General features: G+C 41.8%; 1 protein-coding gene and 1 long non-coding RNA gene across 7 annotated transcripts in view; one reads left to right on the top strand and one right to left on the bottom strand.

Moving 5' to 3' along the window:
• FAT1 (FAT atypical cadherin 1) overlaps positions 1 to 26,954 on the top strand; it is a 118,719-nt gene that overhangs the window by 90,217 nt on the left and 1,548 nt on the right. For 2 of the 6 annotated variants that reach the window (XM_079989954.1, XM_079989955.1), the window contains exons 14-28: positions 30 to 419; positions 1,384 to 1,598; positions 1,924 to 2,061; positions 3,055 to 3,198; positions 7,070 to 7,267; positions 8,554 to 9,355; positions 10,017 to 10,148; positions 10,249 to 10,412; positions 11,322 to 11,784; positions 12,547 to 12,700; positions 13,808 to 13,918; positions 17,352 to 17,983; positions 18,345 to 18,482; positions 21,576 to 21,635; positions 25,918 to 25,953. In XM_079989954.1, coding sequence (XP_079846080.1) covers positions 30 to 419; positions 1,384 to 1,598; positions 1,924 to 2,061; positions 3,055 to 3,198; positions 7,070 to 7,267; positions 8,554 to 9,355; positions 10,017 to 10,148; positions 10,249 to 10,412; positions 11,322 to 11,784; positions 12,547 to 12,700; positions 13,808 to 13,918; positions 17,352 to 17,983; positions 18,345 to 18,482; positions 21,576 to 21,635; positions 25,918 to 25,953 — 3,777 coding nt within the window. Of the gene's footprint in view, positions 1 to 29; positions 420 to 1,383; positions 1,599 to 1,923; positions 2,062 to 3,054; positions 3,199 to 7,069; positions 7,268 to 8,553; positions 9,356 to 10,016; positions 10,149 to 10,248; positions 10,413 to 11,321; positions 11,785 to 12,546; positions 12,701 to 13,807; positions 13,919 to 17,351; positions 17,984 to 18,344; positions 18,483 to 19,071; positions 20,574 to 21,575; positions 21,636 to 25,917; positions 25,954 to 26,954 lie in introns of those variants that run through there. The other 4 variants (XR_013842221.1, XM_079989956.1, XM_079989958.1 and 1 more) reach the window with 4 other exon arrangements.
• Positions 20,706 to 25,911, bottom strand: LOC307223780. Its single transcript, XR_013842273.1, has 2 exons — positions 23,464 to 25,911; positions 20,706 to 20,893 (listed from the first exon to the last, which is right to left on the bottom strand). It is a non-coding gene; the product is annotated as an uncharacterized lncRNA (long non-coding RNA).

Raw genomic sequence — 26,954 nt, 5'->3', positions numbered from 1 at the left:
TTATGTTCTCTGTTTCCTTTTAATCATAGGATTAAATCGAAAGATTCACTACTCCCTGATAAATTCCGCAGATGGGCAGTTTTCTATTGATGAATTCTCTGGAATTGTTCGGTTGGAAAGGCCTTTGGATCGGGAGTTACATGCTGTGTATTCTCTGACTTTGAAAGCTGAGGATGAAGGTTCCCCAAGAAGGCTGTCTTCTGTTGGCACCCTTGTTATTTCTGTTCTGGATATAAATGATAACCCACCTGTCTTTGAGTACAAAGAGTACAGTGCAACTGTATCAGAAGACACAGTGGTTGGAATGGAGGTTCTTCAGGTCTATGCTGCTAGCCGGGACATCGAAGCTAATGCCGAAATCACCTATTCTATCATTAGTGGAAATGAACATGGGAAATTCAGTATTGATTCAAAAACAGGTAAACATTTGCAGCAGGGAAAATAATAAAATTTGGTAACCCAAACTTAGTATTCCCCTCACCAAATAATGTGTCTTCTTAAAACAACTGATTCAATGAGCTTAACTTACACATTGCTCATATTCTATTTATTTAAAGAACCTGTAGAAGATAGAAAATAAGTAAAATAGTAAAAAGTTTTGGAAAATGGTTATTACACTGTAACACTAGTTTTCAGTTGAGTTTTTATTTTTTTATTTCTTTGCATGCTCCCCGAGGTAAGGGTGTTTTTCTTTTCTTTGTGGAAAAAGATACAAGTCCAAAATGCAATAAGCTTCATGTTTATGAAATATATTTATGTGCTCAATTTATTTGCTTGCATAAACCCTGAATTGTGAGATATATTTAATTATTTTTTTTTAAGGCAGTAATGGTGGGTGTTTTGTTCATGAGTAAATACTCTGTACCGTTGTTGGAATCTGTCTTTCTTGGGAGACCTTCGGGGGGTAAAGCCAAACCACTGGGGAGTTACAGCGCCTGCTGTGGCTGTAGAGACCGGTATGGCAGAGACATGTTTTATTGTAAGTGGGGCAGATGAAGGTGTCCAGTTTTGCTGCTACAGGTGCACCAGGGTGTTTCTTCCGTTCACTAAGTCATCATATATCCAGACTTCCAAGGACAAACACCATGAACAAGGAATGCAGCCAATTATGGGCATTGCTGTGCTACTTCCATAGAGGATATATGCAAACCGATCTAACTTGCCTTCATTTCCATGAGTCAAATTTTCAGCTATTTTGCTTGCTCCACAAAGCAAAGAGTTGCAGCGGTGCATTATGATAGGCACAAAAGACATTTGAAAGCGCAGAAGCAGCCGCTGACCCTGAAATTACTTACTGAGTAATTTTGAAAGTTCCCTTTGTCTCCATATTTCCCTGAACAGAAAAGTGTCCTGACTTGTGGTTTGTTTGTTTTTCCCTTGTAGGTGCTATTTTTATTATTGGAAGCCTCGATTATGAGAGCTCCCCGGAGTATTATCTGACAGTGGAAGCCACAGATGGAGGGACACCTTCCTTGAGTGATGTTGTGACAGTAAATATAAATGTAACAGATATCAATGACAACACTCCTGCATTCAGTCAAGACACTTACACAGCAGTAATCAGTGAAGACGCTGAACTTGAACAATCAGTTATTACAGTATGTAATTCAGTTTCCCTCATCCCCTGCCATTTTTGTGTGAGAGAGATAGAGATAGAAAGTGCATGCTCATGTGTAGATTTATGGAATAAAAATCTATATGGAAAGCCTAAAATTCTTTAGTGGAAATTGTAAAATATTCTGTATTTCAAATGCATTTTCCATGAAATGAATGGGAAAATAATTCAGCTGACAGTTGTGCATTTTGAACATTGCATTTTTCATTGAGTCCGTAGTATGCTAAACCAAAATCGTGAGATTTTGAAAGTGCACCCCTTGTCTATTACCTTGACTTGTTTTTAAATGGGAATTTGATTCCCTCTAGGTTATGGCAGCAGATCCTGATGGGCCTTCGAACAACCACATTCGCTACACAATTATAGATGGCAACCAAGGGAGCCCTTTCACAATTGACCCCACCTTGGGTGAAGTTAAGGTGGCAAAACCTCTCGACAGAGAGAAGGTAAGCTGCTACGTTTTGAGATTCAAGGTATGGCTTTCCAAGCGTAAGAGAGTGGCATAATCTCCATTTGTTCCATGGGGTTTTTAAATGGGTAATTTTAGAAAAGGTTGGGGGAAAGACCTGAGTGTGCCAGAGAGAGGAAAGAGCTGGTTATGGCTGGTTATTCTCTCAAAGCAGTTCTTAAGTTGGGGGAAGGGATTGCGCAAGTCTCAAGCCTATCTGGAAATCAGACTGTTTGTAGATGTCATCCATAATTGTAGCTGATAATGCCAACAGCAGTTAAGCATTATTGGTTTTGCATTTGGCAGTTTTGTAACGACAGTAAATAAAAGTAAATAAAGGTGTATATGAGGCAGCAGATGCGAACAGGGCATTTCACTACAGAAGATTATAGCAGGAGGTGCAGTACTTATGAAAGTAGCTTTGCTCAGATACCATGAGTCCATGTCTCCTAAACTATGGTTTGCAGGGTTAGGATTGTGTTTTGTCTTGCATGCTCCTTCCTCCCCTCCCTCCTTTCCTCACATGTGGGTTTCCTTCTCCACATCCTAGTTGTCTCCTACCATATTTTGCTGTGACAACAGAATTGACAAATTGCAATTAGGATCTTTACCTCTAAACCAAGGTTTGTAATCTTGCTTCAAATCATAGTTTGGAAGCAAGGTGGTAACTATAGTTTTCTGATTTGGACATCTCTAGGAAATGATGGAGGGAAACTGTGTAATAAGAGTATAGGAGACTGTATCATGTTTTTTTAAATCTGGTTTAGAGAATTGGGTTCATGATAGGAAAGCAGAGATGATGTGCAGATAATGTCTAAACAGTGAATGTGTGAAGACAACAAGCACTCTCACTGTATAAGATCCCAGATAGACCATACAAAATGCCATAATGCAACAGCAATAAGAATATACAGGTTCTAATATTGTTTAATTTCTTTTCTTTTTTTAATTGTCTATTTTTCTTAATATCTCCATGTGCTTCACTCTTAAGGTCTCTGGTTACACTCTGACAGTTCAAGCATCTGACAACGGAAACCCGCCTAGAGTCAACACAACTACAGTTAATATTGATGTATCTGACGTAAATGACAACCCACCAGTGTTTTCCAAGGAGAACTACAGCATTATTATCCAGGTAATTTATATACCACATAGAGAACAGACACGCTAATGGGAAACACAGTTGTGTGGATTGTCAGAAAGAGGACCACACCTTGGTCATTGCCACCAAGGTCCTGGGCAGTGCTTTTTTCTCTGGGGGTACTTAAGGATATGCAGTACCGTGACCTTTTTTTCTAGAAGAAAAGCACTGGTTCTGTAGTATATTAAAATGTTAATATTTTTATTTCAGTTTGAAGTTTTGGAAGTTGATAATACTGGTAATGGTAAGCAAAATTTGGCTTGGCTTACTAGCTAGACCACTTGTGTCATCACTGAACCCTCTGTGCCTTGGTTCCCATAGCTGGTACAGGTAATTCAAGGAAGGAATAAGTGTTTGTCCTTTCGGTGGGGTTTTGAAGACAGGGCAAACAGCACCTCTCTGTTGCTGTGCCCTACAAAAACCCAGTGAGAAAGGAAAGAAACCACCCCTCTGCTCCCCAGAAGGAGTATTCTTTTATTTCCTTTCTGTGGGGGTTTGGCAGGAAGCAAAAGAGGTAACTTGAAGCTGGTGCCTTTTGTCAAAGCACAGCTTCTGGGGATGGAAGCTATCTCCCACCCCTACCGCTGCCACCATTTTCTGCAGAGATCATATTGTTTTTACTAGTTGAGCAGGAAAGTGCCAGCCATGCCTTCCACCTTCCTCCTGCAAGAAAAGCTAATGGGAGGAGGGAAAGAAATTGCTGCTGCTTTTCTCCATGGGGAATGGGTATTAAAGGAGGTGGCCTTCTTCTCTTCCCATTAGGTTTTTGCAAGAGGCAGCAACAAGGCACAGCTGCTGATTTCTGCAAAAGCCCGTGCTTTTGAGCAAAATGATTTTTCATTTCCTTCCCATTCTTTCCCCCCATGCTGCGCACTGGACTTTGGGAGCATGGACTTGTAAAATGTCTCCCCACTGCCTCCTGAAAAGAAAAACAAAAACAAAAAAAAAACAGGAAGGGAAATAAATTACCCCATGTTGCAGCCTCGGAGAAGAAAGAGGGTATTTTCCCCCTCCCTGTTCCTGACAGTTTTGTGCAGGACGTTACAGCATGGTGCTGCTGGTACTTTTTACAAAAGCCCAACTTTTGGGAGAGAAAATGCCTTTGCTTTCCTCCCTGAATAACAGGGGAGGGCAAGAAAGTTGTGTTTCCAAAAGCAGGGCATAGGCGCACACCACATTGTGGAGGGTTACTGTCTTACAGTAAGCAGCTTTATTGAATCCTCTATATTACGAAAAGCACTTCATTGATTCCGTAATGTTGATTTGCTGGAAAGCAGTAGTTAGTGAGTAATCAAGAGTGGCAATTGTTAACAATTTGCAGGGGCCTTGGGCTGTGATCAAAACAGGCACCCTTCGATTAGTTTGTTAACAGCCTTGTGTTTACTCCCAAATCTAAACTGATGCACCAAGAAGCAAGTTTGTACAGTCTCATCTAAAGGCTGGAATTGGAATGGGAAGGAATCTTGGATTTTCCATTACTCACTGACCAACAATGATGTTTAGATGCACTTTGAAAGGAGAGAGCTGGTAGTGTTGATTGAGCTGAAGAACAGCAGAGAGATGTTGGCGAATGTGTTCTTATAAATGGTTTGGGGGGTTTTTTTAACGGTACACAGAGAGTTTATTGTGCAGTAGGCTAGGAAAGAAACAGCTTGGTGGAGTTGAATCCAGTTTGCCCAACGTATCCATTCCTCTTATAATAATGCAACACAGTACAATGCTGAATCTTTGATTTCAGTATGGCAAAAATAAGTCACAGAAGCAGAGGTTCTAATTGTGCCAACATAACCGAGTCTATTGCCTCGGACACGATAGGGTTACAGCATAAATGTATGAACCAGACAAAGAATGGGAGACAGTGAGCTTTGTCCTCCTTTTAACCAGATAGGAAGTGGAATGACAGAGAGATTAAGAGATTTACTTCACAAGAAGGTTACAACACAGGCAGGAAGTAATCCTGGATCTTTTAGCTCTCAGCTGTTTTACACATAAGAATTGTCCTAATAGGTCAGCTCAGTATTTCATTCTGCTCTCCAGCCTACCTCAGCAGTGGCCATTTTAGAGAAATTGCAGCAGAGTTACGTCCCAACTGTGGAGTGAATCAACTATTCCCATGCATTTCCCCCCCTTTCATTTTCTCTTTATGTGCCTGCCATGGCCTCTCATAGGCTCTAGGCACAGAGATTGAGATTAGTCATAGAGTCTCATAGAATTATAGAGTTTGAAGGGACCATAGGTAAAGGGACCCCTGACCATTAGGTCCAGTCATGGCCGACTCTGGGGTTGCGGCGCTCATCTCACTTTATTGGCCGAGGGAGCCGGCATACAGCTTCTGGGTCATGTGGCCAGCATGACTAAGCCGCTTCTGGCGAACCAGAGCAGTGCACAGAAGCGCCGTTTACCTTCCCATCTGGAGTGGTACCTATTTATCTACATGCACTTTGATGTGCTTTCGAACTGCTAGGTTGGCAGGAGCAGAGACAGTGCAACGGGAGCTCACCCTGTCGCGGGGATTCGAACCACCGTCCTTCTGATCAGCAAGCCCTAGGCTCTGTTGTTTAACCCACAGCGCTACCTACGTCCCACTGAAGGGACCATAAGGATCATCTAGCCCAAACTCCTGCAATGCAGGAATCTTTTGCCCAGTGTGGGTCTTGAACCCACAACTCTGAGATTAAGAGAATCATGCTCTACCAGCTGAGCTACCCTAGCAGGTCCAAGTACCCTAAAAAAACCCCTTTCCTTGGGAAATCTGAAGTAGGCTCTTAAAGCAGAATTTAAGTTTCCTGGGGACAGGCATTGGGTTATATTGAGCGAACTTTTATTCAGAGGAGACCTAATGGACAGGACTAACTATAAGTTCATTGATCTTAATGGATCTACTCTGGGTAAATGTTAATTGAATACAGCCTGTTATGTTTTTTCACATAATATTATCTACCTGGTCATTTAGAAGATGCTAGCATAACCTATTAATCAGAAAGAAATCGCAGTAGAAAGTTAAGATGTCCTTTTTTTTTCTTCAAGTCAGTAAATTAGTTTGCTCTGTTTCTCCAGGGTGTCTTTTCCTGGTGGCTCGATGGTACTTAGTGGCATTCAGCATATAACCAAGCCAGGTTATGTAATGTGAAAGGAAAATCCAATGTCTGTCTAAAAAACCTGATATTCTGTTCTTGCTACCTTTTTTTATATTGGTGTGCCTCTTCTTCTGTTCTTTCTCTAAGAAAGAGACAGAGCAAAGGACAACAGTGGAGAGATAGGAACACAGAGATATAAAACTGACCACTTTCCACCTGACTCCCTATCCCTTTCAGCACGTCTTTCTTTCTCTCTCACTTGGACTCACTTGACACCAGGTTGTCCTTCTCTTTCCCAGCAGATTCCATTGCACAATTCGCCATATTTTGTTTTCCAACTTCTTCAAGCTCAGTTGGGATGGAGCTTTTGGGGAGGGGTGGAGTACAGGGTTTCAAAAGCTTTTAAATTTTTTTAATAAACATGCTCAATTTTAAACAACTTAGGTTTAAACTGGTCTTATTTACATTTTTTTAGTTATATAAAGTGCATATTATTTTGAGTTAAAGTAAAAAAAGCTTCAGATGAATGGAAATTCAAAAACATGTTGTTTTTGGAATGAATGCAGGAGTTGTTCCCATAGGGCCTTTTTTCCCCTTGGGGTTTTTATTTTGGGGAGGGGGGCTTCAAATCTTGGGACTCCCAAGAATTTGCTTATAACTCCCATTTTTTGTGTGGCTGCTGCTGTTTTGGCTACCTAAGCAATGTCATCTAGTATATAAGAAGAGTGAACAGATTATTTTTTGCTTACTTTACTTGCTGCTACAACTTCTTCTTTTTTCTTTTATAGGAAAATAAGCCAATTGGGTTTAATGTCCAGCAGCTGATGGTAACAGACAAGGATTCTTCCCACAATGGGCCACCTTTCCATTTCACCTTTGTCAGTGGGAATGAAGACAGCGCTTTTGAGATCACTCAACAAGGAGTACTTACAACCACTATTCAACTAAAACGCAAAGTGAAGGATCATTATTTCCTTCACGTTCAGGTGCAAAGTGTTCACAATATGGTGCTTGAAATGTATTGTAACATTTGTGATGGGGAAGGGAATACGTACGTGTGTGTGTGTGTGTGTGTGTGTGTGTGTGTTTAAAACATTTTACCCCACTTCTTAGCTGAGAAAGCTCTCAGAGTGAGTTATAGATCAGTGAAAAAGGAGAAATGCTTCCAGATGAACTTACAATATTTGTGAGTGCTGCTTTGTATTCCCAGTAGTGATTTAGTGTGGAATGTATAAATCAGTTAACACTAATCTGAAGTATACTTCGCTGTGACTATACTGAAAGCTACTACTACACTACCCAGTACTGCTCTTGACTGAGGCATGACATGGCAATTAAAGAAACTTCGTGTAAGCATAGGTTTCTTCCCATGGCAGATGCACCTGCACAAAATTCATTCATTCATTTTTGCTTTTATATCTCTCCTTCCCTTCAAATAACTTCAGGGGAAATACATGGCTCTTCCCCTCTCCGTACTGCCCTCAAACAACAACCCTGAGAGGCAACTCCAGCATTGAAGTAGTGAGCTCATGCAGGGTCCTGGCTCCTTTCCCCTGAACATGTAAATTATAAGTTTCTCCAGCTGCACCCTGTTCATCTGAGTAGTTGTTTCAATAAGGGTCCTGCTGTTACTTGTGGGAACCATCTCTTAAGTCATGTGCATTAAGAGTTCAGAGTACCAGCTCAAGAGGGCAAAAACCTCACCACTATTTAAGTTGAACTGGAGGGAGTGGAGAGAATTCCTTCCTAATCTAAAAATAGATGACTTGTGATTATAATGGCGTGTGTAGTAACATATTTAGGAGATTCGTAATTGGATAACTTGTCAGTATCTCAAGAAATACATTCATTGAATAGTTTTGTGTGTGGCTCTGTGATTCCTGGGAAAAGAATAGCTTTCTTTCAGTTTAGATCTCGAAGGGGGAAAAGCTTTCAAAGTGCCATCTGCTGTTTGAAACGGGTTACTTCATTGCTAATATTTACCATAAAACACTGTGGCAGGTTTACCAGTAGCTTCTTCAAGAACCATTGGCAGCTCTTTGGAAATAGTTCCAGTAGTTGGAGCTCCGCACGTGCATGGATGGTTCTTAATTGCGATCCAGAAGTTGGAAGCAAATTGCACTATTTTAATGTGGCAGCTCTTCGCTGGTCAATTCTTCTGTACAAAGCATTCATTAAAGACCTTGACCTCTTTAATAATCATATAAAGCTTCTAGTTAAAAGCTGATGAAATTGAGGAGAAACTCAATGCTTGTGCATCATTTTCCACTAGGTGGCTGATAATGGAAGACCTCAGCTGTCATCTTTGACTTACGTGGACATTAGGGTCATTGAGGAAAGCATCCATCCTCCAGCAATTCTGCCCTTGGAAATCTTCATCACAACCTTTGGGGAGGAATATTCTGGCGGTGTCATTGGAAAAGTACATGCAACTGATCAAGATGTTTATGACACTTTGACGTACCACCTGGATCCCAAGATGGACTCGGTGTTCTCTGTCTCTGGCACAGGTGGTAAGGTGATAGCTCACAAAAGGCTAGATGTAGGACAATACCTGCTGAACGTTTCCGTTACAGATGGAAAGTTTACTACCGCAGCTGTCATTTCAGTTCATATCAGACAAATCACGCAGGAACTGTTGAACCACAGTATAGCTTTCCGTTTTGCCAACCTTGCCCCCGAGGAGTTCATCGGTGACTATTGGCGCAATTTTCAGAGGGCTCTGAGGACCACCTTGGGAGTCAGAAGAAATGACATACAGATTATTAGCCTGCAACCGTCTGATCCTCCATTGAACCTTGACGTGCTGCTGCTTGTAGAAAAGTCTGCTGGTTCTCAGCATTCAACCAGAGCCCTACTCCATAAGATCAACTCCTCTGTGGCTGACCTTGAAGAGACCTTGGGCGTCCGGATACTCAACGTTTTCCTCAAGCTGTGTTCGGGCCTGGATTGCCCTTGGAAATTTTGTGAAGAAAAAGTGGCCCTAGATGAGAACATCATGTCAACCCACAGCACTGCCAGGCTGAGTTTTGTCACACCGCATCACCAGAGAACTGCAGCCTGTCTTTGTACAGGTAAAATAACCATACAAAGTATGCTGGAAAATAAATTGTGTATGATCTTTCACATTGCAGAGGGTTTAATTGCACTCCTTACTTTTAAGGCTCCAGTCTTAAGCCTAGCAATTTCATGAGATAGGGAAGATGTACCTGGTAGTTATTCCTTTAGCTAATGAGGTATCTCTTAAGCACTTGAAGAATTTCATTTTTGCCTTCCATTGTCTTTAAATGGATTCTGCACAAGATCTTCGGCTTAGATTTTGAGGGGAAATTCTACTAGTACCTTTGGGGAAATAGCGTGCCCTTGAAAAAAGTGGATCAGCAGCCTTAAGGGATATGGAAGCAGTTAAAATATATGTTCGGCTTTAGCTAGGTAACATTTTAGGATAGCGTCATGTCGGGAGAAGAAAGTGTTGCGGTGTCAGGTGAGCAGTTCTCCCAGCTGGAGCTCATATTATAGCAGTTTAAGAATCCCATGTCTCCTGTAATTTCTTGCTTATTTCCTTGTCACCTACTTTAACACAGCTATAATTTTCATCACCCGTTGTGCTTGGAGAATATTAGGCTTTCAGTTTTAGGAGTCGTTGCATTAAAAAAAAAATTGCCATGTTTGGGAAGAATGTGATAAAAATAAAACCTTGCTCTATTTATATATAACTATTATCTATATTTACAGAAGGAAGCTGTCCCCTTGTGAGCAGTGCCTGTGAGGGGAATCCGTGCCCTGAAGGTACAGAATGTGTAGCAGATCCCAGAGAAGGAAAGTTTACTTGCATTTGCCACGGAAGCAACAATGCCCAGTGCCCTGGTAAGATTTTAACTCCTAATACCCTTCAGCTTTGTCTTCAGCCTTCTTGCTGAGAAATGAAGCTTTGAGTCATAGCCCTCTCCTTGTCCTTTTTTAAAAGTATCGGTTGGACCATCAGTGACTTTTACTGGAAGCAGCTACATGAAGTATCGCCTCATGGAAAACGAGAACAAGGAAGAAATGAAGCTCACTATGAGACTCAGGACGTACTCCACTCAAGCGGTTGTTATGTATGCACGAGGAACGGACTATAGCATTTTAGAGGTGTGTTAGTTTCAAATGCTAGAAGCCTTAAACTGTGCAAAAAACTGCCTTAACATACTTTGCACCTAAATTGTCCCAGGCTTAGAATGAATCATTTGATTCCAACCAACGACGTATAACTGAACACCCTGTAAATAAGCAGGCAATAGACAGTACATATTTAGTAAAGTATGTGATGCCTTCTACAGTATTGGAAATGATGCTTAAATATTCCAGCTGCTGACAGTTTATAGACAAATATGCCCCACGTTATTATGCGATGATAAGAAACACTGTGAAAAGGTAGGTGTTAACTGAGATGGAAAAATGAATGAAAGTGTGTGTGTGTGTGTGTGTGTGGCCAGCAGTAACTGGAGGTTGAAAATGTATATATAAAGCACAGTCATTTCCACCAAAGTGAACCCCCTTGATCTTTCAACACTGAAAGTATTCTGCTTAATAATCATAACCTTACTCTTAAGAAGAAAAAAATAAAGCAAAGCACTACATTTAAGCCAAAGGGTTAAGATATGCCACCAAATGATCACTATAGGTGTAATCAAAGCTCCCAGCATCAACATTGCTTTAACATAACTAGCAGCTTCTGCTCATATGAGAGTTTTGCTTAATAGGGTTCTGCTGCTTATTTGTCCCACATGTAGTGGCCAATAGGTAGAATCCTGCATCGTGGTGCATGGCTGCCGTTCCTGGCAGCCATTGCCTGCCAAGCGGTGTGCTCATGCCCCTTTCACCCAGCATCACCTCGTGAGTAAGGAAGCAAGGTGGTTTCAGTCCGGATCCTGCAGGTGCATCACTTATTAATGGCAATGGGAGGTAACGCCACACTGGGCTGTTGCTGCAAATGAAGCTGGGGGACAGAGAGAGAGAGAGAGGACATCTGTTTATGTGTTGCCTTTTCTCTTTGCTTAGATCCACAATGGGAGGCTGCAGTACAAATTTGACTGTGGAAGTGGCCCTGGGATTGTGTCTGTGCAGAGCACGCAGATCAACGACGGCCAGTGGCATTCGGTGTCCCTTGAAGTTGATGGGAACTATGCCAAGCTGATTCTGGACAGGGTACACACCGCGTCTGGCATTGCTCCTGGCACTTTAAGGACACTGAACCTGGACAACCATGTGTTTTTTGGCGGTCACATTCGGCAGCAAGGCGCAAGGCATGGAAGGAGCCCGCAGGTTAGCAATGGCTTCAGAGGCTGTATGGATTCCATAGTACTAAATGGCCAAGAATTGCCCCTGAACAGCAAACCACGGAGTTACGCACACATGGAAGAATCTGTGGATGTATCCCCTGGGTGTTTACTGACTATGACAGAGGATTGTTCAAGTAGTCCTTGCCAGAATGGGGGCATTTGTAACCCACTACCCAGTGGAGGTAAGTTTGGCACTTTTTCACAGTATTTGCTTTGTATTAAGTAGTGGGTGCTCTTTTCATTTTTGGTGGCTGAATTAATGATACAGTGGCCAGAATATTTGAGTTCACTTAAATGAGAAACTTCATTTCTTACTAGCAGAAAGAACTTATTTGAGATATTTTACTTACTGTCTATAGGCCTATATTTCACCAAGCATTCATTTTACAACAGAAATATAAATATGGTGTCCTCTTGTTGGGCTGCACAGCTGACAGCACAAGCAGCTCTAGATTTAAGAATTGTGTTTACTTTGGAGAATAAAACATTTTAAAAATGCTTCTGAGCATGAAAATGAAGCCTTGTACATCTTAGGACATTGCAAGCCTCCTTGCGTTATTTGAGTCTTGTCCTTCCTTTTTTACCAGGTAAAATAAGCAGAAACTAGTTGGGGGCCTTTTCAGTGTTAGCTCCAGGATGGAAGTTGTTATGTCCTTTGGATTATAGCAACCTAGTAAGTTCTGAAATGGCTATAGTTTAAGTTATGATCCTATAAATTGGTTACACCAGCGAAACACTTCATTATAGCTTATTGTCTGGCTGTCTGCAACTTCTTAGTAGCTTAGGATTGCTTTCATATTGTGATTATGCTCAAAATAACATTAGTTTTTGTTTTTCATGGGTTTTGAGAAGATATCATAGAAGGTTGGTTCCATGTGTTACAGAAAACAGTGTTTCGCTTTGTGGGTACCTGTGACATCTTTTTAATACTGTTTTTCTTGCAGGTTATTTTTGTAAATGTGCACCTTTATTCATGGGCACTCACTGTGATTTAAGCGTCAACCCATGTGCTTCCAACCCGTGCCTTTATGGCGGCACTTGCATTTCCGTCAGTGATGATTTCATCTGCCAGTGCAGAGGACTGTACACTGGTCAGAGGTATGGCTTCTTTGCTAGCAGAATAGAATTCATAGAATCATAGAGTTGGAAGAGACCACAAGGGCCATCGAGTCCAACCCCCTGCCAAGCAGGAAACACCATCAGAGCACTCCTGACATATGGTTGTCAAGCCTCTGCTTAAAGACCTCCAAAGACCTCTCTCCCCGAGAGGGGGCAATGACAATAAAGATATTATTATTATTATTATTATTATTATTATTATTATTATTATTATTATTATTATTTATTATTAGAAGGAGACTCCACCACACTCCTTGGCAGCAAATTCCACTGTCGAACAGCTCTTACTGTCAGGAAGTTCTTCCTAATGTTTAGGAAGAACTTCTTGTAGTTTGGAGCCAGTTTGGAATCTTCTTTCTTGTAGTTTGGAGCCATTGCTCCATTAAACCTATGGTATTTTTTTCCAAGTTATGTTTTGCCTTTAGAATAAACACTCCCTGGTAATCCTCTGAGACAGTTTAACACATTGCATTTTCTTAAAGTGTAGGGCCAAGATGTTTTACATGTACACTTGAAAAGATAAAGGGTGAGCAATGAGTAGAAACATTCCAATGGTGACTTTGCACCAATGAAAAGCGCTTCCACTCACATGGGGCAGGCACCTGTTCTTTTTTTTGCAATCCCCTACCTACTGCTGCCTTCAGTGCCATATCCCATACTATTCTAGAGGATCCCCCCACTTTCAAAACAGCTTTTCATGGATGGCTTGAAGGACTACAGTGAGATGTGGAAATCAGTAAAAAAAATGAGTGTCTGAGTGTCTAGTCTTCCCCCAGAGGAAATGTTTTCTGCCACCATGGGAAGCAACCCATACTCATCAGGAATCCCAGATTGTGTGTGCATCTTTTGAGTGAATGGTTTTATTCACAAACCCAAGTTTTATTTCCATAAGATGTGAAAAGGCCCTTTATGTCACGTGCTACCATGTCTTACTTGGGGGACTTGGTCCTGCAAGCCTTTGGGCACATTTGCAAGCATGGGAGTCAACCCAACATTGCTTGTACCTGAGGGTCAATATCAACACTCATGTTATTCATAGCTTTGAAGAAAACTGACAAGATCTGTTCTCTTTTTTTCCATTTCCAGGTGTCAGATTGGTCCATATTGCAAAGACAACCCATGCAAAAATAGTGGGAAGTGTATCGATAGCTTAGATGGACCTGTTTGTGAATGTGAAGCAGGTTTTCATGGAGACAGGTGGGTAGCTTTGTACTGTTCATAACCCTTACAAAGATTAGCATATAGGATGAATCTCTTTATTTTTAAAGTGTATATTTACTATCGGAGGCTGTAGTACAAGTTTGATTGTGAGAATGGTCCCAGAATTGTGTGTCTACAAAGCATTCAGCTCAGTGATGGCCAGTAGCATTTAGTGTTGCTTGAAATTGATGGGGACTATGCCAAGTTTATCCTAAACAAGGGAATACATTGCATCTGGTATTGCTCCCATACTCCAAGGACGACACCAAACACTCGCTCTCTCTCTCTCTCTCTCTCTCTCTCTCTCTCTCTCTCTCTCTCTGTGTGTGTGTGTACGTACAAAAGAGGTCTCCTTGATTATTGAGGCATGTATTACAGATGTTAACACCTTTTTCTTCATTGTATTATAGCATAATATTAAATCTTCAGAAATATTGTTTTACTAGAAAACAGCAGAAGGCAAATAAACTGGGATTAGCTCTCCTTTGCGATTTCTCTTTTATCTTTCATGATCAGGGATTTGTACTGGTCATTCTGTACTTCAGGGGGAAGAACATAGCTGCACTAGAATTAGCATCCTTTTGCTCGCAGTTTTAAATGGTAAAATGTTCACATTTGAACAGGAACCAAGGAGGTAATTTTGCTATGGAAGTTTTAGAACATTTCTGCAGATCATTTGAAATGCAATTTTAAGTTGATTTACCTCCCCCCTCCCTACATATGTGGCTTCTTTTCTTTTTTAAAATATAATGAATTGGTTTCTTTCTCCAAGCAATGGAATACTTCCTGAATTCCAGTATTTAAAGAGATTTTGAAATCTTCTGAATTTCTGAGCCAGTGTTGTCCAGTGAGCACGGCCGGGACCTGAGAAGCGTGGTTTGAATTGCCACCTTTACTGTGATGTTATTGGCTGGTGTCCTTGAAGCTGCATATACAGCCTTATCAGTTAAAGAAGGCAAAGCGCCACAAGTGCAAACTGTTAGTGGAGCCTGTATGCACTCCATCCTTCATCTGCAAAAATAGGAAAAATGGTGGCCTGCCACACCAAACATGAGTGAGAACTCGTGTTTAGAGTCCCCTATGTAGTGCAGTATTTCACCACCACTATGATGCTCTCACAAGGCAGTCCAGCAAAGTTGTCCCGAGAAGTTTGGTTTTGGGGTGGTTGTTTTTTTGCCTTGGCTTTCTGCGGTAACCCGTTACAACTTACCTGCTAAACCCATTGGGGATAAAATAGCTCACATGTGTAGCAACTTGGCTGCCACTTTGTTTGCAGTATGGTAAATGAATGTGTCCAGTTGTGTAATTTCAGTTCATGGAAGAATGCATTTTCCTGAATTCAAAACACATTTTTTTTTTGGGTGGGGCTACTTGTGAGGCAGCTTGGTGCACCGTGTAGTCAGTGGCACGTCAGGCACTGCTAACAGAGGGGGGGGGACCTTTCTCTTATCCCTCTCCCTGCTTGCCAGCCAGGGTGCCAACAAAACAGCTGGCGTGGGAGAAAACGAGGAAGGGGCTTGGGGAATCAGCAAGGGAAGGAGGTTGGGTGGAATAGGATGGCCAGGCTCTGTCCAAATTAAGACTGGCTCATTAATAAGAGCTGTTTCCTAATTCTACTCCCTGGCATACTTAGAACTCAAGTCAACAGGAGCTCTTCCAGTGCTGGTGTTCCAGGTGTTGAATAACTTGCTGTGGGGATCTGATTTTAGCTGAGGGCAGTGTTAGAATCTGAGATATGAAAGCTAGGAGCTAAATGGCACCTTAAGCCTAGGTTATGGGTGTAACATTGGAATGTCTACGCACGTTTTTGTTTTGTTTTTAATAACAAGAATACAAAGCTGAAAATGAATGAACTGCAGCTAAAATCTGATGATTATTTTTCACGTGGTCTAGTCCTTCCCCTGTTCACCTCCCTAATATTCTTAAGAGTGTCTTTTCTCCAGTCTTCAGAGAGTCACTGGAAGTGGGGAGCCAGAAAATCTTTCTTTCCTTCCATTCTGCAGTTTTAATCTGAAATCTTAGGTGCAGTACTGTGCCCAGAGCTCATTAACTGCTTGCGCTAATGAAATTCCCTGTCACAAAAATGCGCCTAGAACAATAGGAGTTTCGAACACTGGCTGAGGGGTACTGAGTGACAGCAAAAAGATTGTTCCAGCTTAGAGTGGAGTACCAGAAGAGGCACTAAGTGATGAAGTGATTAATTCCCAGGCTGCAATTGTCTGTGCTCTGGTAACATCCTGTTAAAACTGCTCCAGTGTATTGGATACATGGCTGCCTTTGAAGATGGTTTGGAAAATATGGTTGGTTCAGAGTAACTGCTTGATGCAAAGACTCTTTATATTAAACTGTAACACATACCCTATAAACAGAATACATAATTAAAAGTGTAGTTCCATATAAACTTGTATAAAGGCATGTAGGTGTGGAAGCACAGTGGCAGGGTTGAGGATAAAAAGAAGGTATGGACAATGTGTGCTGTCCTGGAGTCCTTGAAGAAAGGGCCAGATTAGAACAAAATGTATTAATAATAGAATCAATAATACAGACCCTTCAAGTGTCCCTGTTTTCCAGGGACAGTCCTGGATTTACAGAAGCCTTCCCGGTTTCTGATTTGATCCTGGAACATCCCACTTTTCCTTAAAGGGTAAATGGGACCCCTGACCATTAGGTATAGTCGTGGCCAACTCTGGGGTTGCGGAGCTCATCTTGCTTTATTGGCCAAGGGAGCTGGCGTACAGCTTCCGGGTCATGTGGCCAGCATGACTAAGCCACTTCTGGCAAACCAGAGCAGTGCACGGAAATGCCATTTACCTTCCTGCTGGAGCGGTACCTATTTATCTACTTGCTCTTTGACGTGCTTTTGAACTGCTAGGTTAGCAGGAACAGGGACCGAGCAATGGGAGCACACCCCATCGCAGGGATTCGAACCGCTCACCTTCTGATTGGCAAGTCCTAGGCTCTGTGGTTTAACCCACAGCACCACCCGCGTCCCTATTTTCATCAGAGAAATGTTGGAAGGTATAAAGTTATGCAGCGCCCCTGAGCCAAAGAGATAAGCAACTAGGCAACCTTTAGAAGGCTTCTGAAGGCAGCCCTGTATAGTTTTTTAATGTTTGATGTTTTATCAAGTTTTTATATATGTTGTAAGCCCCCACCCCCTTGAGTGACTGACGCAACCCAGTCAGATGGGCAGGGTATAAATAATAACATTATTAGTATTAAAAAGACATCCCTATTTTCACTGGAGAAATGTTGGAGGGTATGATGATAATAATGATACAAACAATGAAAATTGGCACCCAACATTCCAGATGAGTCACAGTATTTTTAACATGGAAAAAATATATGTGTTGATGTTATAAATATATCCTGCACTTTCCCATTTTGTGCATTTGTAAGCTGTTCCTTACCTGTTAATGTTTCATTGCAGGTGTTTAACCGATGTTGATGAATGCTTAGAAAGCCCATGTCAGAACGGCGCTCTCTGTGAGAACACATACGGTGCCTATCACTGCAATTGTAGCCACGGATTTGGAGGAAGACATTGTGCCGACGTCCTGAACAAATATGTTTCAACCCCCTGGAACATTAGCTTAGCAGAAGTCATTGGAATTATCATTTTCATAGCAGGGGTCTTCATACTGGTTGGGATTTTTGTCTTCTGCCGCCAAGTCATCCGGAAGAAGAAGAAGAAAAGCCAGCCAGAACCTGAAGACAAACATCTGGGAACAACAACAGCATTCTTGCAAAGGCCGTACTTTGATTCCAAACTGAATAAGAACATTTATTCTGACATTCCACCCCAGGTGCCTGTTCGTCCCATTTCATATACTCCTAGCATTCCAAGTGACTCGAGGAACAATCTGGACAGGAACTCTTTTGAAGGTTCCACAATCCCAGAGCACCCAGAGTTTACTACTTTTAACCCAGATTCCGTTCATGGCCACAGGAAAGCAGTGGCTGTCTGCAGTGTGGCTCCGAATTTGCCTCCCCCACCTCCATCCAATTCACCATCAGACAGCGACTCAATACAGAAGCCCAGCTGGGACTTCGATTATGACAGTAAGCCGCCGCCTCCTTTTTGAACTGAAAAAGCTTTGCTGGCAGGATATTGAGATTTCTGCTTTGAGCGGTTGTCTACAAAGGTTGAAGACATACAGATTTAAAATAAAAATAGAGCGCTCTCATTTTCGGAAGAGGGAACTCCTAGGTTGACGCTGAACATCAAAGGCAGTAAATACTTGATTTTGCTGCTAACTTTTGCAAACTGGAACACTCACTTCTGGGTTTGTGACGTTCAGGAGCCAAAACGTTTGATAACTAAGCTGTTCAAAAACCAAAGTATGACTGTAACTATATTTGTGGGGGCATGTTGAAGTTGGTTGTCACATTAATTGTTTCTGTCTGTCTCTCCTTCTTTCAGCTAAAGTTGTAGATCTTGACTCTTGCCTTTCAAAGAAGCCCCTGGAAGAAAAGGTTTCTCAGCCTTACAGCGCTAGAGAGAGCGTGTCGGAGATCCAGTCCCTTAGCTCATTCCAGTCGGAATCATGTGATGATAATGGTAGGTAGATGAAGCCTTGCTGTTTTGTGTCACTCTGCTTCCTTGTCTACCGTCTCCGCATAGGTGCCTCACGCTGGCATTGCAAGTATCAACAGGCATATCATATTCTGTCAGGACCAGCTCACCCAGTTGGGCAAAGATCTGCAGCAATAGCCTCCCAGTAGCAGCACTCCCACTTGCTGGGAAAGTGAGGTGTGAGTTGGCACATGGGCAGAGACAACCAGGCGCTTGCACGGGTGCAACACAGAACACAGACGCCACCTCAGTATTGCCCCTCAGCCTCCTGGTAAATGGCAGCGTTGCTTCTGCCGGGAGGCCATTACTGTGTCCCCACCCCTCTGGGTTAGTGAGCCACTTCTGCAGGGATGCATTATTATAAGTTGCAGACGATGTCATAAGCTGGCTATAAGTCGTTTAAACCTGTAATGGTTAATGTTTAATGTTTGATGTGAAGACAAGGAGTATTCTTTTTGTAAAAATAGTGAGGTTATGAATATTGGAGGTGTGTGGGATGGAGTGAGGTTTTAAAATGTCTGAAAACTGGATTACTGCTTCATTTGTCTCCTCTTTTTCCTTGCTGCTGCCTCAGCTCCCATATGGATCAGAGCAGTACTGAGTGAAAGCAGAGTATGAGGGACTGGCTTGTAAGTCTGATTACGTTAGTAATGAAGGAAGTTGTCCAGCAGGGCTTTTATTGTGTTCTATCTGGCTTATGCCACGATAAGGAGCAGATGTGTGCCAAATCTCTGTGCATGGAAGACATTCCACTTCACTGAATCAGGCCCTATTCTATTGTCAGTGTGAGCGAAACACTCTGAAAGTGGCCCTGACCTGTCAAAAGTACTCAGTGAATTTACTTTGGATTTGACCTTCATTGGGTTATTTTTTAAATTACTCCAAAGCTTCATTTATGTTTTTGTTATTAAGCTTAGGAAAATAATTGGCTACCGTTTTAAAATACATAGTATTTTGCTCATGCTCAGCCAAGATGTCCTGTCTGCTTATTTCAGTGTATTAACTTGTTTGTGGTCTCAACATAAAACTTCCTTTTATTACCTAACCAAAAAAAGTAAGTTGTTTTTTTTACTGATCACTAGCACTTTCAGTGATGTTTCTGTGTATGTGTGTGTGTTTGTTATATGTATATGCATTAATGGTTTTTCAGTACGAAAGGAACTTAAGCTGTAGAACAGAAGTAGCGTTTTGAAACGAGTTTATAGTTTTGCACTGTAACAACTAGTACGCACCATTTGTTTCTCTATGGCTGGCTGCAAGTTCCAAATACGCTAGTATGATTCAGAGTGATAAAAGAAAGGAATGCAAATGGTAAATGTCAGAATTGAAAGTCACAGTTGATAATATTATGCAGCTATGAGCATATACTTAGCTTGCCAGTTCTCCACTCAGCCAGCTAATTAGAGAACCAGAGAACCCTAGCCAACGATTTGGCTGGTTATTTCAAAATCCCCCCCCCCCACTCCAGCTTTTCCACTCACATTCCCCTTTCCTCTGTATCTTGTGTTGCTTCCCCACCCTCTGCCCATGCAGCAATATACAGCCTTACCCACTGCTGGGCTCTGTGTGAATTTTTGACTCCACTTCACCCCCTTTCCCTTCTTTCCTTCAGTTTCTGACTTTCTATTCCTCTTCTGCTTCCCCTCTCCATTTTCTCCTCAGTTCGCTTGTTTGCTGTATCCTGCCTCCAGCTATCCTACCCTGTGATGTAGACTATTCCAGAAAACTTTGAATTGGAAGCTTTCAGTTTGTGTCAGGCAAATTCCTGATCCGCCCCCCCCCCCCCAAATTTTATCTTGTCTATTTTACTTGTCTTTAGCAAACAAAGCCAATAATTTTGAACCTGTTGGGCTTGCCTAGCGTTTATATGCAGTTGGCATCCATACCTTGTTACTAACGAACTTTGGAAATGGAAAAATAAAACACTGGAAAGATTGCAGTCCCTGATCACTGACCCTGTCCTCCTTTTCCTCTTCCTACACATCAGCTGCATTACCTTATGAAATATCCTTGATCCAAGCCTGTTTCATTAAACCTTTTAGAGCTTTTAAAAATGACCTTCACTTAACCTTTTCTCTGATTCTTCAACTTGCCTTCCCCTGTCATGAACTTCACACAAAACCTGTTCAACATTCCTACCAGCCACACCTCTTACCTTTGGTTTTGTACTCGTAAAAGCTGGATTATTTCCCAGAATTCTATTTATTCTTCCTTTTTTTAGAAGTTAAAAAAATGTGAACATCCTATGCACTGGCTGTGGGGGGAGGTGTTTGCAGACCAGCTGTGGAGAAGCAGCATAGGGCTTTAGGAGACATAACAGCCATAAAACAGGTTCCATTTGCAGAACTGAGATGCCATTTTGAATTTCAGCAAATTATGATCTACCACCTGCAATCCTTTAGGGGAGAAAAAATACTGTATCAGTAAAACGAACCAGTGAAATTATACATGCAAACTTGTCTTAGGACTAGTTCACACTTTACTCCTTTTGTAAATAAAATAATATACATGTGCAGTGCATCGATTATGAACGGTGAATGTCTATTTAAACAATATTTTTTTTCTTGTTTAAAAAAGAATAGGAGTAACTGAGAAAGAATTGGGCATTTGTGTGTGAAAATTGGCTGTTTAAATCAACGAGTGCCATTCACAATTGACACAGCACACATGTATGTTGCGCTTCAGTATCCATTCCCAGATACTAAAAGTAAAGTGCGAATGAGCCCTGATGATTGCTAAAATGTATATACACATGTTCATCTTTGCAATCCATTTGCCGTTCTAATAACCTTTCCAGACCATTCATTTAGAGCTGTTTGCAGAGTCCAGAGTATAATCAGAGGCAAAAGCACAGAATTTTTTTTAATGTTTATTCCCAGTCAGGACAGAATGTGACTGGTGCTTGTGTAAACATTATGTGCCTAACCCCACTTGAAATGTTGTGCAGTTGTGTGTAATTATTAGAAGATTTTTAAGCGGTGTTTTTTATGTTTCTTGGTATGCTTTTATATGCTGTTTGAAACTGCTGCTAATTATAAGTTTCTCTTTTAATTTGCTCCTTCCCATACTTTTTACAAGCTTCCCTAGTGACTGTAATACACCTTGTCAATGCTGTTGTTGACTCGGTGGGAAAAGAAGGTATATAGTTTTCACTTTTTATTTATGGTCTGGGCAGAACGTTGCATGCATTTCTCTTCTAGGAATGTATTAATACATTAGAGGTATTAAAATAAGATACATCGTTTCTTATAAACAGTATACACAGTTGTTTGCTTTAATAGACACACAAATGGAGATGTTTAATCTAGTCTCACATTTTTTTGACTCAATTTCCGAAAAGACCATCTCTGCACTAGGGCATTCTAACATGAAAACAGCATCAAATCCTGGCATGTTACCATAACACTGAGCACAGATTATCCCTTTATTATCACAAGTACATTCCCTGGATAGGAGAAGGCATGACCATCAGTCCTATGTGTCTCAGTTACTCCTAGATGTGCACCTGATAAGGCAGCAGCCGCAACAGAGAAGCTCTGCCCTCAGTTTATGTATCTCCCCTATCTGAGCTGCACTCAAGCAGGCAAAGACTCTGCTTACATGTAACCTTTTCTCCTCCCACTTCAGTCCTCTTCTGATCCTGGGAGACAGTGGATCAGGAGAGGTGATGGCAGGAGGAGGAGGAGGAGGTGTGGAAGCCCTTGACCAGGCATAGGCAAACTCGGCCCTCCAGATGTTTTGGGACTGCAGTTCCCATAATCCCTGACCACTGGTCCTGTTAGCTAGGGATGATGGGAGTTGTAGTCCCAAACCTTCTGGAGGGCCGAGTTTGCCTATGCCTGCCCTTGACTCTACACCAGCCTGACCTATCTCTTCCTCCCCTTGCACCTGTTCTCCACTCTCCAATCCTGCAGCTTCTCCTGCCTTTGAATATTACAGGCTCCCTCAGATCACTGGTCCCTTCTTCCAAGTCAGTCTCCAAACCCACATTGTCCCAGTGCCCATTCCTCAGTGTCCAGCCCAGTCCCGGACATCCTGTCTCTCAGCCTCATTCTTCCCCATAGGTGAGCAGTAGCAATCTGCCATCATAGGGCCAAGTTCTTCCTTGCAGCATCTTTCCCCTTCCCTCTTCTGCACAAAGGCTTTGCCAATCTCGGAGCTATCGCCCAGCTCTTAAGCCATTCGTTTTGCGGCCGGAACAAGCGAAAACTGCCCCATGCAATGTCATGAATGAAAAGAGGATTGAAGAACACACTTCACACTAGTGCCTGCTATACACAGTACTCCTTCGGGAAGTTGTGGACTCTCCTTCCTTGGAGATTTTAAAGCAGATGTTAGATGGTCATCTGTCCTGAATGCTTTAGCTGAGTTTCCTGCATTGCAGGAAGTTGGGCTTGACGACCCTAGGTGTCCCTTCCAACTCTACATGTCTATGATTTGTTTATGTTAATATATATATATGAAGGTTACCTCATAAAATCCTTGTAGGTCTTGCATAACCAGAAGAGAGAAGAAGCAATCCTGTTAATCCGCCCCCCCCTTGAGGTGAGATAGTAGAGGTGAGCAAGTGCTATGGCACTGTTTAAAGTGCAGTTTGCCAAGGATATTGTAGCTGGGTGGTTGAATGCAAACAGAAAGGAAGTATGGTTCGATGTTTAACAACATGAGCTATGAACTGAGGTGTCTTCAGTTCAAATTTTAGGTCAGCCATTAATTTGCTGGCTGGCCACTAAGTACTCAGAATATGCCCCTCTCCCCGTATGTAATGATGGTGCTGGTGATAATAAAACAGTTTACTTTACAGGATTTGTAAGCATTACTGAATGGTACAGAAAGCATCTTAAATGCACAGAACAAGTGCGATATAAATACTGCGATATTCTCCAAGGCATACAGTTGACATGCAAAGTAGAAAGTACCTGAAAATGTTGATCATCAGACAGATTTAGTTCTCCTGTTAACGTACCTGCAGACAGCCTCAATAGTACCAGCCTCAGTAAAGTTTTGGTTCACACCAGGCTCATACCACAACTTTTTCCCAGCATAGGTTTCTTCTTTCCCTGGGGTACACCTCTTCTGTGTGGTAGACTACAAGGAGAAAATAATCAAGAAATACTCCTCTCCTTTTATCCTGCTCATTTTTGACTCTGTAGAAAATGCTCTTTGAATCAGCTTCTATGCATAGATAGACATCTACGGTGGTACCTTGGTTTACGAACTTAATCTGTACCAGAAGTCCGTTCTTACACCAAAGCGTTCTTAAACCAAGGCATGCTTTCTCATAGCAGCAGGGGACTCAATTTACAAATGGAACACACTCAACAGGAAGCGGAACATGTTCTTATTCCAAGGCAAAGTTCACAAACCAAAACATCTACTTCCAGGTTTACAGTGTTCTTAATCCAAGTTGTTCATAAACTAAGCTGTTCTTAAACCAAGGTACCACTGTATCTGTTTGTATTAGTGGGTGGGAAATGTTGGGGTCAAGCTAGATAAACAATACAATTGTAAAAAAAGACTATGTCATCTAGATACAGGCTGTGCATTTCTGACATCCCTTAGCATGTGTTGTAAGCTGGTTTGTAAAATGCCGCCATCAGTATACATGGAGCATTATAGAGTACAAAGAGGATACATTCCTGCTGTAGATGAGTTTATAATCTTAACATTCTCAACTCAGGGAAACAGAAAGAAAACAATGCAGGGATATACAGGGAAGGAGAGTTTCATTTATTTGTTTTATTTGTATCCACCCCTTCATCTGTAGATCTCAGGGTGGTTCACAACATAAAATACAAGCTAAAAACAAAAACATAATAAAAAAATTTCACTCAACATGCTTAGGGTCGCTTACAGGTTAAGTTGCAGGAGGGCATTTGAAGCAGGGTTAAGATCTAGACAACAAAAGAGATTAAGATGTACAGTGGTACCTTGGGTTACAGATGCTTCAGGTTACAGACGCTTCAGGTTACAGACTCCGCTAACCCAGAAATAGTACCTCGGGTTAAGAACTTTGCTTCAGGATGAGAACAGAAATCATGCAGTAGCGGCGCGGCGGCAGCTGGAGGCCCCATTAGCTAAAGTGGTGCTTCAGGTTAAGAACAGTTTCAGGTTAAGAACAGATCTCCAGAACGAATTAAGTTCTTAACCTGAGGTACCACTGTGTCCTATTTAGTAATGGCAAACTCATTTTCTGACTGCCAGCCCTTACGTAGCCACTGTGGCACCAGCCGCAGAGAGGTACCTGCAGATTTGGAGGAGCACAAGGTTTGCAGAAGTTCAAACCATATTTTAGGAGGTGGAATGGGGGGGGGGTGACTTTTCAGTGACGATTGAGCACGCCACAGAGTGCTGAATGATGGAAAGGGGTTGGGAAAGGTGTATTCCGGAATATTGTATTCTGGAGGGGGGTGGGGAGAAAGGGTCCTGGTTGTCTGGCTGGAATCCCAAACAAGATTACTCTGTGCTGCCACATGTTGTTGCAGTTCCCACTTGTAAAGCCTAAAAGAAAGTCTTCAAAATCAGCTGCATTTCATTAAGATTTTACTCAACAAGCACTTCCTTAGACAACCATCCCCCTGAAATCTTATATAACAGAGCCTCGGTTTGTAAGGGCCAGGGTTGCTGCCTTGCCCTCGCAATTGAAGGGGCCGGAGGCCGCAGGATGGCGTGCGCACATGACATCAGCACACCGCGAATATGGGGGGCCCCGTGGCCCCTTCCTCCCCACTTGGTGCCTATGGCTTGGACACCAATGATTTGAACTGGCAACCAAGGCTCACTATGTAATGAAAAGCTTTGTTTTAGTCTGTGCAAAACAGGTTCATAAATCTATATTATCAAACTATTAATTCTGGAATCAGATTAATTATCAAACTATTAATCTAATTTTTGAAGTTTAGGTTCACGGTTATTAGACAGCTTCATTGTTTCAGTAATCTATTTAGCTATTAGGCTGTGCATAATGACAATAGACAGCTGATTCCAGAATTAGCCACAAGGATAAAAAAACACAAATATACAAAACAATTAAACGCTATCAGAGAAGCCGTATTCAATCAATAATGTGTGTGCAGGGTTTTTACCTTGCTGAGCCTCCATCCTTATTTCCAAGCCCTGTCTTCAATCAGGATCCAAAGAGCCACACAATTATTTCTACACACTCAAGAGTTTGTTTCTTGAAACAACATCCCACATGACCAGTTGGTGACTTTACAGAAGCAGTTTGTGATATGACTGTTTGAAGGGAATAAAACTATAAAGTCTCCCTTCCTTAACTTACAAGGGGACAGTAGAAAGGGTATTGTTACTGTTGCCATTGTGTACATTCTCACTGTTTTTAGGCTATTGAGTTCTTTTGAACTACTTGACGCCTAACTGCTCATCTTTTTTCCCTCTCTCTCCACTTTGCCACCTAAAGAGTCTTTCGCTGTTCCCGACCTGAGCAATTCAAGAGGTGACTTCTGCATGTAGTTGTTTGTTGCCATTCACTGAAATGTTTCTGTTAATATTTGGCCCCCAGCACTAACTTGGTTTGCTCACTGTGTATGAATGCAGTTATTTCCCTCCAGTTACTGGACACTTATTCTAGCCCAGTGCAATTTCCCCTTTGTAGAAGGGAATCACAAAATCTTGATACTTGTAACATAGCGATGTTTTACCAGTCGAGCCAGTAAGCACTTTTGTTTCAAGTACAATATTATAGTCTTGCCCTACAACAGAAAGTGATTTTCTGCATGATTGGCTTATATAGAGACTTTTGTTTTTGCATTTGAATGCCTGAGTGTCCTTACTAATAGTTTCGTAGGGGTTCTGTTATAAAATTAACTCCACAGCCGATGGGCAGCAACTAATAACATTAATACTAAACTGGTAAGTGTTATGGATACTTTAACAATTAGGGAATCTTAAACTTACTGGCCTCAGTCCGGAAAAATCAAACTGTAATTTAAAACCCATTGAAATCAGTGGGGTAAATTATCATAATCTTGCTAATTTTGATGGACTAATCTTGCAATTCTGCACACTGTTACTCCACAGGACTCGGTAGGATGGTACTTCCGAGTAAACATGGCTCGGATCATGACAGGCTTTTATTTCAAACAGAGCCATGAGCTTGTTGCAAATGTTACATTGAGATAAATGTAGTTACCATGCACCAGTTTGTTCCACTAACAGGCTTCCAGACACTTTTATTTTACACAAAGAATGATTTTTCTGCCATTGTGTACCAGCTCATTCCTTAGCTCACTTTAGGGTGAGTTATGTTGTGATCCTAGTTAGCCCAGACTTGAATAATACAATAAACTATTTGCATGGTGCACCATGACCTTGCTGTTGTAATGTTGAATGTTCGTTAACCTCGGGGGCAGATTCCTCCCATTCCTCTTGTGTTCTAATAGCTGGTAGTTGTGTTGTCCTTAGTGCAGTATATTGATTTTTCAGTGTTAGATATTG

This window comes from Podarcis cretensis (assembly GCF_951804945.1).
Source record: "Podarcis cretensis genome assembly, chromosome: 9".
Taxonomy (NCBI): Eukaryota; Metazoa; Chordata; class Lepidosauria; order Squamata; family Lacertidae; genus Podarcis; species Podarcis cretensis.
Note: the sequence above shows the minus strand (reverse complement) of the source record. Positions and strands in the feature narration are given on the sequence as shown.